The sequence below is a fragment of the Mesitornis unicolor genome, unplaced genomic scaffold (assembly GCF_000695765.1).
Source record: "Mesitornis unicolor isolate BGI_N332 unplaced genomic scaffold, ASM69576v1 scaffold6755, whole genome shotgun sequence".
NCBI lineage: Eukaryota > Metazoa > Chordata > Aves > Mesitornithiformes > Mesitornithidae > Mesitornis > Mesitornis unicolor.
The window spans coordinates 14775-31305 of NW_010187419.1; the positions used below are offsets into that span (position 1 = coordinate 14775).

The 16531-nt window shown below is 43.4% G+C and overlaps 2 protein-coding genes across 2 annotated transcripts in view; one reads left to right on the top strand and one right to left on the bottom strand.

Moving 5' to 3' along the window:
- The window catches only part of LOC104541384 (pyroglutamyl-peptidase 1-like protein), an 18220-nt gene extending 10311 nt beyond the window's left edge, over positions 1 to 7909 (top strand). Inside the window, exon 6 of the mRNA XM_010185436.1 lies at positions 7806 to 7909. Within this exon, the coding sequence (XP_010183738.1) occupies positions 7806 to 7909 (104 nt within the window). The remainder of the gene's footprint in view (positions 1 to 7805) is intronic.
- Positions 7910 to 8400: 491 nt separating this feature from the next.
- IGF1R (insulin-like growth factor 1 receptor) overlaps positions 8401 to 16531 on the bottom strand; it is a gene marked incomplete at its 5' end in the record, with an annotated part of 163598 nt that continues 155467 nt past the window's right edge. The window contains 2 exons of the mRNA XM_010185437.1: positions 8401 to 9254; positions 15459 to 15593. Of these exons, the coding sequence (XP_010183739.1) occupies positions 8888 to 9254; positions 15459 to 15593 (502 nt within the window). The remainder of the gene's footprint in view (positions 9255 to 15458; positions 15594 to 16531) is intronic.

Consider the following 16531-nt stretch of genomic DNA (forward strand, 5'->3'; position numbering starts at 1 on the left):
AATGGATCACAGGAGAAGAAAAATAGGATTTCTTAGAATGCAGTTCCTTACCTCTTAAATGAAACAAATCTAAAGATTTTTTAAAACCCCTATATAAAGGATTTTATATTCCATGTTATTTTCCGTGAAATTTCCTTACAAAACCCAAACAACTGTTTACATCTCCCTTTGGTGTAGAAAGCTGGAGAGGAAAAACAAGTGACTGGCAATCTGCATTGCTAACAATGATAAGGTTGCTGCAGATTAAAGACAACACAAAACTGGACTTAAAACATTTTAGATGCTTAATGCTAGTTCTGATGGGTAGAAAGACATGAACACGGATTTGCTGAACCCAGATGGATGCTTACAGCTGTAAGGACATTCAGCGCTGGGTGAATGTGACAGAGGTCTCCCTCAGCCCCTGTCCAAGTCCAGAGAGAGAGTTCAGTCATACAAAGTGCCCACATAAAAAATGTAAATATGAGGGAAACAAAACATCTGTTATGTGAAGTTTTATAATTATCTCTTAGTGATCTGCTCTAAATGCTGGTTTCCTCATCAGGAACAGGTGATGAATCCAGCAGAAACCGTAATGCTATTAGTAATTCAGGTTTCAACTGCCCAGCACCACCAGTGACCCCAAATGCTCAGTGCCTGTCTCAAAGGAATACACCGCAGTCCTTGCACAGAGACAAGTCCCTCAGTACAACAGGTGACGGCTACTCAGGGACTTACACATCAAAACCAAAAAGCTAACATGTCCCAAGGCAGGCAATCGCTGAAGCACTGCGTAATGGCACATCACGTTACTTACAAAACAGGAATGACATCCCAGATTGTCAGACTTGGAATGGGACAGCGACAGATCACTTCTGTGCCCCTCCGCGCAGCCAGCTCCTCCACCCGTCACACGCACCATGGACTGTACCATGGGTATGACAGAGGGTTACAGCACCTCCCCTTCAGCACACAGGGAATGTCAACGCATGCTCTCCTTGATAATCTTGCCAGTACCATGACAGACAAGGAGGAGATGAATTTAGCAGGTATTTTTCAAAAACAGTCACTACAACAGGACAGCAGCAGCTTAATGTGGACACCTGGGATTTCTCCAGGGAAACAAAAGCCCGTTCCTCAAGCATCACGTCAGTAAAAAGAACAGAAGACAAACCTAGCAGCACAGGCAGCAGATGAAGCTTTGGGCCACCATCGTGCCTTATTTCAGTCAACACTTTGATAAGAAGAGTCAGAGGAACTGGAAACGCCAAGAGAATTCTGGTCTTTTTGCCACTCTTTTCCAATGATCGTTACAGAAAACTGATCCCCACGTGCTGGATGGCCAAGTGCCTCATCTGTGGATTGCGGCAAGGGTAAATAAGAGCAGGTTCTTCGAATAAACAGATAAATAAAAAACCTTACCTTATTCAAGCGAGCTACCTACTGCAAAACAGGACTCAAAGGCCCATTGAGAAAGGGTCCACATGCTCGGTCACACTGCATGAAAATACTTCTGATTTCAACACAACACAGTGGCAGTACTAACCTCTACTAGGATTTATTCAGAGCAGTTCAATTAAATGCAGCCAAAAAGGGCAGAAGAAAAGCAGAGATTTACTCTGAGTTGACCAACCTGTACCTGCTTTGCGTAAGGAGCAACAAATCCAGAAAACAGGCAAATGCATACAGAATTCTTTTATTTAACTTAAATCATGTAGTACTGAAACTACTAGAAAAAAGCAGAGTAAGAGAAACTAAAGGAGCCTTAGCTTCAGCCATTCAAAATAGACAAAGTTTCTTCTTTTCATAATGTAAAGAATCCCGAGTATATCGCAATAACAGGAATAAATTCTTACAACAGAATATACAAAAACATTTTGAAATTTTTTTTATCTACTAATTAATTTTAATATAAACACAGGAATTTCTTTAGGAATAATTTATACACAGCAAGTCTTTTTATGTAATAAATTGGCCATGTTATTGTTTAATTTTCTCTTAAAAAAATTTAAACAAGAAAAATTGGAAAATGTTGTATTTGCAACTGCATCCATTCCTTAGCACTTTCTAGTTTTGTTTTTGTCCCAGAGGTAGACAAACTCTGGCCAATCCTTTCATCTCAAACCTCACTGGTTCAGAAAACAGAAGAGCTGTTTTTTAAACAGTATCTAAATTATCGGAACCCTTCAGCAACGTGGTTGGTCAAATTTGGGGAGAGTGAGGGGGAAGGGATCGTCAATATTAAATAAAAATAAATAGGGACCCTGCCTTGCTCATTTCAACACAGCTTCAACTGGTGCTCATTTAGAGGCTGCATACAGAAGAAATCTGCAAGCAGCTCTTCGGCATTAATTATGAAAACCGTCTTCCCTCTGTCTCTTATGCAGTCGCCTCCTTCAAACCACATGGCCACCGTACAGCAGGTACTGACCAGCACAAGTGAGACTGGGTAGCAGCGAAACCCGTTCTGTTTCCCCGACCAGTGAGGTTCTGGTAATCCATGAAGTCAACTGCCCTAGACAGTAAAGCAAAATGACCGGTTCAGATGATCCCACCCCAACCAGAGGGCTCTGGAAGACCAGGATACTGAAGATACAGAACACTTCCCCAATTCCTTTATCCATTTGCTGTATACTGGGACACAAAGCTTGGGCGGGCAGGGGGAGAGGGACGAGCCGTGAACTGGACGTTAGCGATCCTTTTTGGCATATTGTAAAGCTAGCTAGTAAACTGGTACCATCCAAAACACCTGATCACAGACAGACACACCCATACGCAGACACAGAAGAGTGCCCTTAAATTATAGTTTAGGCATTTATAAACTACAAACACTTTATAAAATTATTCTATGTACTTACAAAATGCAATGAAACATTTAATTAGTTCTTGTAAACCAGATCTTCGTCAACTGACTACCCGTAATCTACTGGACTTAAAGCCCTAGTGAAAATGCTAATGGTTACTAATCAACGGAACGCATACCAAAAATAAAAGATGAGCACGCACGCAAATGCACACACACCAACTAGGGAGTCGTAAGGTACTTGCAAAACAGACCAACTGTGAGTTGAAACTGGTCCCCACAGACCGGTGCTAACAACTGCTACACTCCTGGTGATGAATTTACCACTCCAGCTGGGATGTCTGGAGGTTTATTTACAAGTACCAACGATCAGAATTGTGACACCTGAGCTCTGATGCTGTCCCACTTACCAAGCTCAGGAAACTACCTCAACCTTCTGCCAAGCCCTGTGTCTTTGTAAATACCCATTTCATACCCTCTGTTCTCGTGCCTCTCCACATGAACCTTTCTCTGTTCCCATTCACCTGGCTGCACTCAACTTCAGAGGCCGTTCGTCGTCTCTGAGCAACCAGTTTCTGGACAGAGGCACCCTTGGGAGCCCTCCTGCCTATTTATAGTTCTGTATCTTCAGCACCCCTGGCCGCTAGCATTGTTTCTACGCATCATTCTGAAATTCTTGTCCGCACAACTACTCATGGGTTAAGTTGCAATATCTGGCTTTCATCACTGGTTAGTAAGGAGTGGATCCCTTGCACCTTCCTCCACTGTTGTTAAGCCCAGTGATTAAATACACTGTTGACAAACAAAATAAGAATAACAGGAAACAAGTGTTACTTGTACTAATGGAATGAAAAGGGTTTAAATATATATATCTATATTATAGATATACATATGCAGATATATATATATGTATATATAGATATATATGAATGGAGTTACACCAACAATTGGAGTGTTGTTCACTTGGATTGTACTCAACACCCCTCAGCAGTTCCCAGAGGACCTGACAGTGGTTCCATCTGGTGACCAGTCGTCCTGGGCAAACTGGGCTTTCTTTCCTTTGTTTTTTAAAGACCAAGAGGAGCATCAGTGCGAACGCACTTAGAACCATACATCACTTCGAGCCAGCTTTCAAGAGCAGAGGCATCACACTGAGAAAGCCCTGGTGCACACAGGCAGGCCTCACACCTTCCATCACGCTCGGCTTCTGCGTCTAGTTTATTGCTCCCCCAAAAGAGCACCTGATTGAGTACCACGCAGCTGCCACTTCTGCATTTGTGTGGGAGCCGCGTTCCTTTGCAACCAAACCACCTTCTGTGCCACCGAGCAGCTTTTAAATACGAGTCAGGTGAGAACAGCGTCCAGGCACTAACACAGAGCTGCCTGCTCCCCACAGTGATGCCAATTTGTTATCCTACTGCATGAAAACATCTTGGTACCATTTGTTAAAATGCTGGTTTTCAGGGCTGGGTGGGCTTTCGTTTTTTATTTATAAACAAACTTCATTACTTTAACTTTATTCAAACATAACTGAAGTTCTAGATAAATTTTTCATACCAGACAAGCCAGTGGTCTCAGGGAAGAACAACATTACAAACCATATTATGACTCTATCAAGCCAACATTAATTCTCAGTTGTTCACATGCACAAACAACTTGATTTACTGTCCAAGGGAAGGCTGCATGAAAAACCCATGTGAATAAAGCTATTCAAAATGCACAAAACACAACAACAACAAAAAAAAGCTATGGAAACAAACAGAACAAAAAAGGAATTAAGCTTGAATTGCAAACACAGAACGCAATGGTATCATGAAGGTGGTTTGGTCCAGGAGAGCTGACTGTCACCACGCACGCGTACGTGATGGCACGTGACTGTCTTCTACTGAAGTGCTTTTTGAAATGCTCATCATGATGGGTGCTACGTCATTAGTGTTTCTTCCTAATGCATTTTAAAACCACCTACATACAATTATAAAAACCAGTAACTTGGACAGTTTTAACAAAACCCTCCTAGCCAGCTGAAAGATCTGAGGATCTCCAATTGTGGTAATCAATATGTGCAAGAGAGGGGAACAGTCGCTGCACCAAAAGGTCATTGGAAACCAATTAAAAAAAAGGAAAATCTGAATAACCTAGTAAAAACTTCAAATCCTGCTGGTTTCTCAGGGCTAGAGAGAAATGCTCCCCCCAAAACCAAACTGCAGTACTTAACCACAGCGCTGTGTATTCAAGAGGCCGTGCACAACTCGAAGTAGCCAAGCACCACGTTATTCAGACACCACATCCAACACCTGCACCAACAGCTGCCCGAGCTGGAAAAAGAGAAACATTATACATCAAGTTGACGGCAAGCTCGTGTTAGTCCTGTGCGCTTGTAAACCAGTTACACGCTGTCAGAGGGCAGTTAAAATTTGATGGCTGGTCCATCAGAATCCACAGTTACGAAGCATATAAACGGGGGAAGAAAAGGGAACTGAATTTCTACTGGCACGTTAAAAGAAATCAATCCAATGTTAGTTTTGAAAAAAAAAATAAAAATAAAATCAGTGCTCTCATCAAACAGAAGCAGCAAAGATCCCAAGCTGTAAACTCGATGTAGCAGTATCGTCAGGCAGCCTGTGACAGGTTTTTTTCCACTGTTTTTTTGGTCAAAGAAGCAATGCTACTACTGTACCAGCCAATTCATTTGTAGGTGCCGATTGAGCCAAATGTCTTTTTGGTGCTTGTGGCATCTGAGGAAAAAACCTGGCAGGAATGACTTAGCCCATTCGACAGGACAAACAGAAAGACCATTCCCTTTACTCTAGTAATTTTTCTGGACCTTCAAACACTGTAAATAATTAATTCCTGTAACAGATTTCGTCAACCACTCGTAATGTGAAGTCCTCGTATCAGGTCAGCTATGTCTCTGCTCATCTAAACACACATTTTGTTGGTGACCCGAGGACTGCCATGACAGCGCATTAAAAAGCCTTTGTCGTTCCTTAAAGAACGGTCACCCCAAGTCCGACAACTCTTGGATTTCTCCTCACAATAATGAATCTGAACCAAAAAAATGGGAGAAACTGCTTGGAATTGAGGCAAATATTCAGAAGTGACCTTTTGTGACCGGCAGTGACTGTTTCCCTCCAGAACCTAGAGCATGTGGTATATGGAGTGAGAGGTTACCAGTATCAACGGCATTTATTGGCTGCTGAGAAATGTGAGATGTACTTTTTTTATATACACACATATAAAAAAATAAGAGTGAGGTAGATAAATGTTTGAGAAAAAAAAATCAAAAACTGTCCCCGTCATACTCAAAAACCCTTATCTCAGTATTTAAATTTATTATGGGGCATCTCTACAGTGATTTAAACTGATATCACAAAAATAAATAAAAAATCCTACATAGAATACCTTCTTAATTAACTTTTTTGTCTTTTTCATTTTTAAAGGGGAAAAATAACTATGGGACAGAGGCAAGAGAAGATAATGGGACCTAAACTACACAAGCAAAAAGCACTACAAACTTCTTAAAATCTCCAGTCAAAACTAGCAATCAGTATATTTTAATTCTTTGTTCTTACTCAAAAGATTTGAACATTTCCATCCCAGAACCACCTCTTCACTGCCATCATTTGGTTGGATCAGTGCTAAACAAAGGCTTAGATGCTGTAACTAAGGTAAGATGAGCAACTGCTACGACTCGGTTGTAGACTTTCTGATGGCCCCCTCCTTCCCCTTCACCAAGGCTTCTGCAACTGAACAAACAAGCTTCCTCATGCCCTTTTGTTCTGAAGTTTGGTCTACGATTTAAGCAACAAGCTTGTACTTGTACAGGTTTCCATAGCTGCCAACGCTTAACCGTTTGCTAGCCAAGCCACTGGCCCCAGCTACACGCTTTCCACCCAGCCCCAAGGAAATGGCCTGCTGGGTTTGGTTTGGTTCGGGTTTGTTGTTATTTCATTTCTTTTTTTTTTTTTTAACCAAGGCTGCAAAGTGCAGCCTGGGGTGCCCTCCATGAGGGCTTCCTCATTGGGAAGGCAAAGAGCTGGAGTTTGTTGGAGCCAGGTGGTCAATGGCCACCCGAAATGCCTGGCATCACCAGCTGCAACTGCTAGAGCTCTTGTTCACAGGGTAGAAGGGTTCAAATAGTCATTTTAAAAATCAGTGACCCAAAAGCCTGGTGTCTGCTGTTGTACCCAACAAATGAAAACCAAAAAAAAAAAATACATATATGTGTGTCTGCGTGGGGAGTGTGTGTGGGGATGGGTGGGTGGATGTGCGCCACAACCAAAACAAGCGGGGAGGGAAGGAGGGGTAGGACCCTTGTACAACAATGAATATAAACACTGAACAAGAATGTACTAAATATTTAACCTTTTTTTTTTTTCTGACCTGAGTTTGTATCATGCCTTGCACTGTAAGAGACTCGCATGCTGTCTGGGCAGAGGTTAGTGGGAAGGAAGGAAAACCAGGGTTTAAAAACACCACACCCCAGCACAGTGGTACCGTGCAGGGTGTCCCTTCTTTCTCCATGTCCCCCTCAAAAGCCCTGTAGCCCACACAGCCAAGATGTTGTAAAACAACTAATGGGAAAAAATAAAAAAAAAAAAAGAGGAAATGTATTTATAAAAAGGCATTAAACAGTTCATGGCAAATCATATGAAAGGTATCAGTTACTGGGAAGGAGGAAGTAAAAGTTACACACTATAGTACAAAGCATAAGAAAATCTGTTGAAGTGGGAGGGAAGGGAAGGAGGGCAGACCTGAAGGTTTTCATAGATTAAATCCACAAAGATAAAGAACAAAAAAAATAGCAGCTTTTTTCTGTACAGACATATAGATGAGTATCTGAACCGTAAAAAAGTTATAAAAGTGACACAAAAGACAATGTGTATGCAAATGATCCATGGTCTAACATAGAACTGCAAGACCCTTCGAGAAGTCTTAATAATAAAGAGAAAAGGTCAACAAAGCATCATATACTTGAATCCGGTTACTGCTTTTTTTTGTCTTCTCCAATTTGTGTTTCTAGGTGTATTTTCCTTGCAAGCCTGTGAAGGAAGGCAGGCTGCAACGATGGAGATCTCTGCCGGTTATTTTCGTGTTTTTCGTGTTTCATTTTTGGCGTGCGGTTGACTTTTTTTGTACGAAATGCACGTGTTATTTAGCTCACCACTGCCAGTTTTGTCCAGAATTCATTGGGATGGGGAGAGGGCTGGAGGTTTCTTTACCCCATCCCTTTTATCTTCTCCATCACAAAAAAAAGAAATAATCACATTTTGTCCAGTTTTGAAAAAAGATCTAGACAATTTGATTTGATTTTTTTTAAATACCAGTGTATGATTGAATAGAACATATTGGTCAGGATCTCATTTAATCAGAGCAGTTGATTACTGTGCTCCTTCCATGCCTACAAAAAAAAACAAAAACAAAAACAAAAAACAGAGTTCAGTTTTTTGGCAAAATTTGGCAGCGTTGAAAATGGTAACAACCTTGAACGAATGATGGCCCTTTTTTATTTTTTTACGTGTTCCTAAAAAGATTAAAGAGCAACATTAAAAATCCAGTCTTTTTTAATTTTTTTGTGGTTTTTTTTTGTTTGTTTTTTTTTGTTTGTTTGTTTTTTTATAAAGACCTACAGTGTTAGGCAGGTGCCTGCAAGGGTATCGGGGAGCCACCTGGCCTGCGATATCTTTGATCTGATAAAAGTGCTGTACGGTTGAACTTGCACGCAGATATGTTTCCCATTATGAAGCAAAGAGAGACAGAAAGAGAGAGAGAGAAGAGAGAGGAAAGAGGAGAGAGAGAGAGACATCAGATCTCAAGTTTTCTGTTGCTATTAAGTGTTAACATTAGAGTTTTAAAAGGCCAACTGTGTGCCCCATGAATGGAGTCCTGTACTGAAACAAACATCTGCTTGCATATTGAAAAAAGAAAAAAATACGATAACTTGTTTACTGAAAAAAGGGTTCTCCCAAGTGCAGCTATGGCAGTTCTGAAGATCCACTGAGGTACAGTAGGCTTTTGAATATATTGTAATTTTCTGTTTGTTTTTCTTCCCCCAATGCGTGTGTTTCTCTGTGTTTCATTTCTGTGAGACTCTGGTTCCAAGGATCAGCAGGCCGAAGACTGGGGCAGCGGTAAGGCCCTCTCGTTCTTGCGTCCCCCGTTCATGTGTGCGTACGGCTGTCTCTCCTCGAAGCTGGCCCGAAGGACCACCACGCCCGGGCCGTTCTCGGCTTTGTGTCCTGAGTGCTTGTCAGTGGGTTGGAGGGTGGAGGAGGGATCTAAAGGAATGCTCTCCATGTTTTCAGTCTCCAGGTCAAGCTCCTCTGTGTCCGGAGGCTTGTTCTCTTCACTGTAGAAGAAGGAGACCTCTTTGAATGCTGGATCCAGCTCGTCTTTGATGCTACCAATGATCTCCAGGAAGGAGGGCCGCATTTTCGGATTGTACTGCCAGCACATGCGCATCAGTTCAAACCTGGACAGGAAACACAGCAAAGCCATTTACTGAGGTGTTTCATGAACCCCGGCTGGAGCCCAACCAACCGTGACCAAATCAGACCTCGTGTCTGAGAAAATCGTTCAATTCTGATGGAAGACGAAGTGACAGAATTTTTACAGGCTGAGATCCCCGTGTCACATCTCGACCTCCTTTCTAAGCACTGATTTACTCCTATTGCTCCTATCTCAGCCTTCTCCATTCCCTTCCACACGCTCGCCCATACAACACTCCAGTGGAGAGCTGACATCCAGAAGCATTTCGTACTTTCATTCTGACTTTATATTACTCTCTTTTCTCCAAAATATCCTGTGCTTACTCAATCATACAGCTACGTGACCGTGCCTCTTGGATTGTCTTTCTCAACCAACCAATCCCCACCGTATCAATAGTGTCTTGGACAAAATTAAAAGAAGAAATACACACAAGGTAAAGCACTGCTTTTTTTCCCCTGAAAGAACAAAATCACATTAAAATTAACTGTAATCCCCAAAAGACATTCACCAATCTCAAAGACTTTCTCTAATCTTCTATTTTAAAATTATGTTATTTTCATTTACGGCCAGGGATGCATTAACATTTTACTGAGTGTGAGATCATCCGTTTAAGCACATCCATGATTAGATCTGTACGATGTCCCATGCCGGCAAAACAAAACCACAAAATGAAACAATAATACACACATAATGAAAACAGCATTTTCATGACACAGCAAAATTGGATATTCCTGAGAGATTGCCCTGAGCTTTAAACACAACATGAGAAAGGATTTCACCATCTGTGAAGGTGGAATAGGGATGTCTTCTGTTAACACAGCACAAGTAATGGGACAAATTTAAATAAGAAAAGGAAGATTAACATTAATTCTTCGAGCCAATCCTCTGTGTACACAGCACTCAGAGGAACGTGCTGTGTGTAGGAAGTCACCACTGGCCAAAACTACTACTACTCTGTGCTAGAATAAGAATGGAGCTCAAAAAAAACCACCAAAGAAAACTCATTCAGCTGAGGCAATGCACTGGAGAACCCTCCCCATCTGTGACTTACGTCCCAGCACTGCAACCCGCAGTCCCAGTACGACACCCGGCAGCCTGGTCCAGCGGCCACCCTGGGATCATTTCCCTACCTATGCCAGCCTTACGTGTAAGGTCAGCCAGCCCACCAACCTTTTGGTTTTGATTCTACAAAACACCACCACCAATTTCCTAACTTCCACAGATTTTCAGAAAGCAAGGAAGAAATTCTACTTTATGCTTCAATTCACTCTCACTGCCTTTTGCCCCCGCAGCAGTTAACTAGATCTCTGCAGCAGGGTGTGCAATGATTGTCTTTTTAATTAAAGAGACAAAACCAAGCAAAAATTCACTTGTTTTTGAATAGCACCGGTGTCCATCCCAGTGCAATGTCTTAAAGTCTCCAGAGCCCCTGCTCTAGAACAAACCTTTCCAGAGGACTGACCCAGCTGGAAAACCCTGGACTCTGAAGGCCGTTGCTGTGCATGGCTGCACACAGCGGGGTCTGGGCAGTCTGGGGGCTCTGGCCTGAAACAAAACCAAAGAAAAGGAACTCCCTTCCCCAGAACCTCACTCCTTGGGAAATACTGTTGCATTGCTTCACAGGGTGCACTGTGTTCTCAGCAGACTAGAACCAGCAAAGAGAGGGAAAGCTGCTGTGTTTGGGATGCAAACACTGCCAAGAGTGCTTCAACCAAAACAAAAGTGATCTCAGCTAAAGTGCATTTGAAGTCACAAATATTCCTGTTAGAACGTTGCTGGCACAACTCTGCTTGAACAAAAGTCAACCACCTGAGCACGGCCTTGTGACACCCAAAAAGAAGCTGGCAAAACCAGTCCGTGCTGGGAGAACTCCCTGGGTACTCAATGCTGTATTGCAACAGGCACGTAGACACATAAACACTGTTAAACTATTGCTTGTTTTTGAGTCTTTAAAAAGCCTTTCATAATGAAAGTGAAGCCAAACTATAAAACTGCACTATACCCTCACCCACAAAGGAGGAGGAAAGCTTGAGACATAAATACATAAAATCCATTTCTGTTACTTCATTGCTGTTTCCTTTCCAGCTGACTGCTGCGTCCCTGAATAGAAGCGTGAGCTGGAGCCAAGAACACTGGATACTCGCTGGCGCTGTGCCCCGAGGCCTAAGGGCAATGCTAAGGAGATACCACAAGCAGTGGAGTAATGCATGTGACATCAGCACAAACAAGGACATGTGATGTTTCTTTTAAGCCATTCCAGATTTAAAAACCCTACAGAGTTCCCATAAAAGGATTTTTTTTTCCTTTTTAACTCTGCGGGTTCAAAGACCTTGCTTACATTATCTTAAACAAAAAAAAAATCCCTTTCCAGCAGACAATGGGAGAATTTACAGGCTGTTAATGCAACCTGAACAGTTTTACTGAATTATGTTTCTGAATGGTAGTAAGCAAGCTCAAGGCAGTTGGAGGCATTCTCACGAGACAGAGGAATACCCAGTGTCCGTCTCATGCATCTTTTGCCCAAAAACTGAGCTAAAACAGAGTTACTTTTGCACCGAGACAGTAAAAAAGAAAAGAAAATGGAAAATTACTATAGAAGCTGTGTTCCATTTGAGTGTGCGTTTGTGCTTTGCATCAGACTGGATTTGGTGGGGAAAAGCGAAAGGACCTCTCCTACGCTGCTGTCTCCACACGCAGACGTTACCTCTGCACCGCAGACCCTGCTTTCTACCCGAGCACTCGCCAGGAACAAAGGGAAAATCAGCAATGCGTAAATAGTCTAGTCATCTCCGATACATGTGGGGGAAGCAATTCTGCTTCAAAAACAGAGTGGAATTCCAGCCTCCACAACTTTTAAAAGCCCCATGGGAACACACTGTCTGAGCGCTTCAGCTGTAGCGAACCTCCTTGCCACGCAGCCATCACCTGATGAACACTGCCACAACAATGGGAGTACATAAAAACATCACTTATTACACAGGAAGAGGAGAAAAACAGCAAAGCTTCTCCTGGCACCGTCTCATTGAACCATCTGTCTTATTGCATGGGTCTGTCTGTAAAACCATGCAAACTATGCCAAGAGGGTGTAGCATAAACAGAGCCGAGTCTCGTTTCACCCTGTGTGACAGTAAAAAGCCTCCAGAAACGCTGTCCCCTTTGTGCTTCGCCCTTTTGCAGGGGTTTACCACCTCTCTGAACCACACGACGACCACGTTGTAAAATCCCCCTTTGTGCAAGCATCCCACACAACCAAACTGCAGGACAGAACCTCTCCCGTTCAAGTGTCCTTGGTCTCTCATCACCTAAAGGTCACCGCCTCGCTGCTACTGGGGGATAGCAAAGCACAGCCACCAACGAGCGTTGCTTGCATTGCAGCCTCAGCAGAGATGGGAACGGCCAAGACTGCTCGCACCACGTAGCATTCGCATGGGGGGGCAATGAGAGGCCCTTAGGAAAAGCCCTGCACTGTGGCTGGGGCATGCACGGCTGTGTCTACACTCACATAATCGGCAAGGTTAAAAATAGCAGATTTGGGGACAGTTGCAGCAAGATTCTTCTCTCTATCCTCATCCCCAGCAGCCCACCTCCTCCACCTGTTCTGGAGGGTTGTGCACGTCCGTACACTCCCGTCTCACTACAGGAAGGTACGTTTGTGTTCTGCCCATCATTTCAGTTGTTTCCATGTCAAACTAATTTGAAGAAAAAAGTACCTCTGCATTTGTAGCCTACCACATGAGATATATAGAAATGCAATTCCTGGTTAATACTGTGAGTTACTTCTAAGTATCACAGACCAGTCAGCCTCCACCAGTGGGAATCTGTGCTGTCTAAAAAACACCTTCTATGGGCACCAACACACCAAGAATCCTGTATTTAGACAGAGTCTTTTAGAAACCTCCACAGAACGATAACCTCCTAGCTTACAAAGGGTTTCATAGAGTGCATCCAAACGCAGTCGCCTGAAACGTGCTGGGGATGCATGGCAAGATCCTTATGCAATTTCAGGGCTCTTTGCAACTATTTACAAGCACTCTCCTGTCCATTCAATAATTTTCTTATGCCATCAGGTGCTGAGGAGCCCTTATCCGAGCTGGAGAGGAGAGGAACCCTGCCTACAACCAGGTCTCTGCGCCCACCAGCAGCAACGTGAGGTTCAAGACTGGCAGCAGTTGTCAGGTTAGTGAGTGTTATACAGCATCTTTACAGCATCTTGGGCAAATGGGATGGAAGACAGGGAAAGAAGCAAAAATATTCATGAAAAAAAAGCCTCACAGTAACACAAAATTGGCTCCTTGGATGCCAAATGCATGTGTGTGGAAAAAAGGTGAAGATTATTCCTGGAGCTCTCTACTGTTGCTCCTATAGCAGCCTGTTTGAATTCCTCCAGACCCAGGTCTAATACAGAGACAAAACAAGCTGAAAGGGAGCTCAAGCAAGTCACAATAAGCTTCTAAGGTTAATACATTCAATTCCCTTCTCCCCTGCATTTTGGACAGTCAGGATGTTTTATACACAACTGTACCACCAAAAAAAAAACCACCAACAACAACAAAACCCCAAACAAACATGACATGACTAAACTGGATGTGCCTTAGTTCAGCCCTGTTCTTTTTTCTGATGGAAAGAAGCCCTAAATTCAAAAAGAAAATTCCTAAAGTCAAAGGAAGATTTTTTTTTTTTTATTCTGCACCTCTGCAATGCCACGCTTTAAGTCTTGGTGGCCACAACCAATGTGTGAACAGCTTCTTCATTAAAATCAGCACTAAAAATGCCTTTGCTGTTACACACTGGTGCCAATATTTGCTCTGCCAGACATAAACCCAATTCTCCCAGCTCACAGTTACCCCCAAAGTGGCTTCACCGAGCAAGCAGAGAAGCATCTGAGGAGGAGGAGGGAGAAGGGGCTGGGTGGGCTGCACTAAAGGCAGCTTCTTGCTGTGACTCCCCTCTCGTGCCCCTCTCCATCCCACACACGCCCCAGGGTAATGGGGAATTTCTAACACTGGATCTGTTGCTGGAGATGTTCTCACTGTAAAGGTATTTTTTTTCCTAAGGACTGGTGGAGCTGACCCCTTCACACACCCTGTTCTCCCCCCATTTCTGCCTACTCCTCCCCTCCATTACACTGCTCAGACCGTGTTAAACAATCTCCAGTCAATCCGACTGCCAGAAATTCTCCACAGCATCGTGGAAGGGAAAGAATGTGAAACTGAGGACTCACATGGCAGCTACACCTCCCCCTGCATATACCTCCCACCCCCCTCAAACAACAGAACAACACTGCCCGTCATCTGAAACCAGAGCCAGGCTCCAGCCAAAAAAGCTCTTTTCCTAAGAATCCCAAGCAGCTGAGGCCCTTAAGTGATTGTATCCCTTCTGTGGGCCTCCAACAAATTTCAATAACTGCAAGATGCAGTATTTCCTTCCCAAAAGCCGGTTTGGGAAGTATATCAAAGTAATACAGTCTGAACAACTGAAACTGTTGTTTCAAAAAAGCCAGCAGAGGTATTTCAACAATGTAAAGCTAAAAACTGAAGCCTGCTGCACTGCACACCCTCCTCTACTGCAAGGCTTTGTACTGAATTTTAGGGATAGGCGAAGGGGGTTTTTGTGTGCTTCTGTGTGTGCTTACAGGAAAGGGAACTGTCAGGAGCGGAGATCTGTTTATCTCAGTGTGATGAGCACTGTGACCGAAATAGCAGACCCAACGCTGCTTCAGACAAAGGAGCCATACATTCAGTTATTTGGATGCTGAACTAAAAAGTTCAATTCTGTGGAGTTTATGCACAGTACATTTCAGCTCATCCTAAGCTTTTTTTTGTCCTTACACACAACAGAATTACTTTAAGCAGAAGAGACAAGATGTGGGCACAAAGTCTTCTGCTGTAGCAAATGTCACTTATGAGCTTTTATTAAATCTAAATTTACTCAGTAATGCAAAGATCGGGTTTGTTTCCTTAACAGAGGAGAGAGCCCAAAGTGAGATTGTGGCCACAAACGAAGTTGTTTTCTACTCTGTCAAACTACTACAAAAGACAGGATGGACAAAGACTGTTCAAAAGCAGCACCTCACATCACTGTCACTCTTTAATGACCCTTTCTGTGGCAGATAGGGCAGAAGGGAACACTGAAGGGATCAGGAGGAATAAACTGCCCTCTGAGGACACTGGTAACTGTTGACACTTACAGCATATCGGGACAGTTGTCTGGTTTCTCCAGCAGACCTCCTTCCATCACGAAGCGCAGCACTTGTTCATTGGTCATGCCTTGGTATGGCTGCTCTGCTAGCGTTGCGATCTCCCACAGTACAACACCAAAAGACCTGGAAAACAAGCCAGAACTTCAGAAAGCTGAGCAATCTTTACAAGGAATTTTTCTTAGGCTATGCTGAGCAAGTAGATGTCCATGGGTACTTTTTTTTTTACAAAAAAACCCCAATTTCTCAAAAAGTATGCAGCTGTGGTGGTCGCCACATCACCTATAGCATCAGAGGCTGTTGACTTCAAACCTCTCTAGTCAATGGAGAGAAACAGGCTCCCAGTTCTGACTGACTCTTCAGAATGGTCTCTGTAAGAAAAGGCTGGTAATACCACATCTCCATTTTTCATTGCATCATCTCATTCAGCAGGTCCAACATTCCTCGGTTATGTACAGTTCAATCAGTAACAAAGCTGCCACAAGCTCACTGCATTGGCCAGCAGCTTCTGAACTCAGAGGAGATGCAAGCTGTGAGCTTGCCTGGGGAATCAGCTCGCGTCTCAACTCCTTTTCCTATGGCTTTGAGTTCAGACTTCAGGCGCACTGGAAGGTGGGAAGAACAGTGGAGAGGGGGAAGGAAAGATGCAGGCAAGGAAAAATAAATAAAAATTCTGCTGCTATCTCTGCACTTCCTGTACAGAGGACCTCGGGCTGGATAGACACCTGATCATTAAAGTCTGAACAAGGGTCTGGGTACGGCTGGGTGTGGGTTATTTAAAGTGAGCTCCACAAGTGTTACCCTCCCCCTCCGCCGCAGAGATAGCACGAAAAAAATCCGTGCATTTAAAAAAGGTAAACTCAAAATCTTCATGTAACGTATCTCGGGTACTCCTAAGAGCAGCTGACAAGGCAATAATGCAGAACTGTAAGCTCTCATTCCAGCACAAGCTGCTTTTCATCACAAATACCTGAGTCACACAAATCCGATTTAAAAGCTGCATTTTTCCCTTAGCGCTCCAGCAAGCCGAGAGCCGGGCAGCAAACGCGCACCACCACACCAGT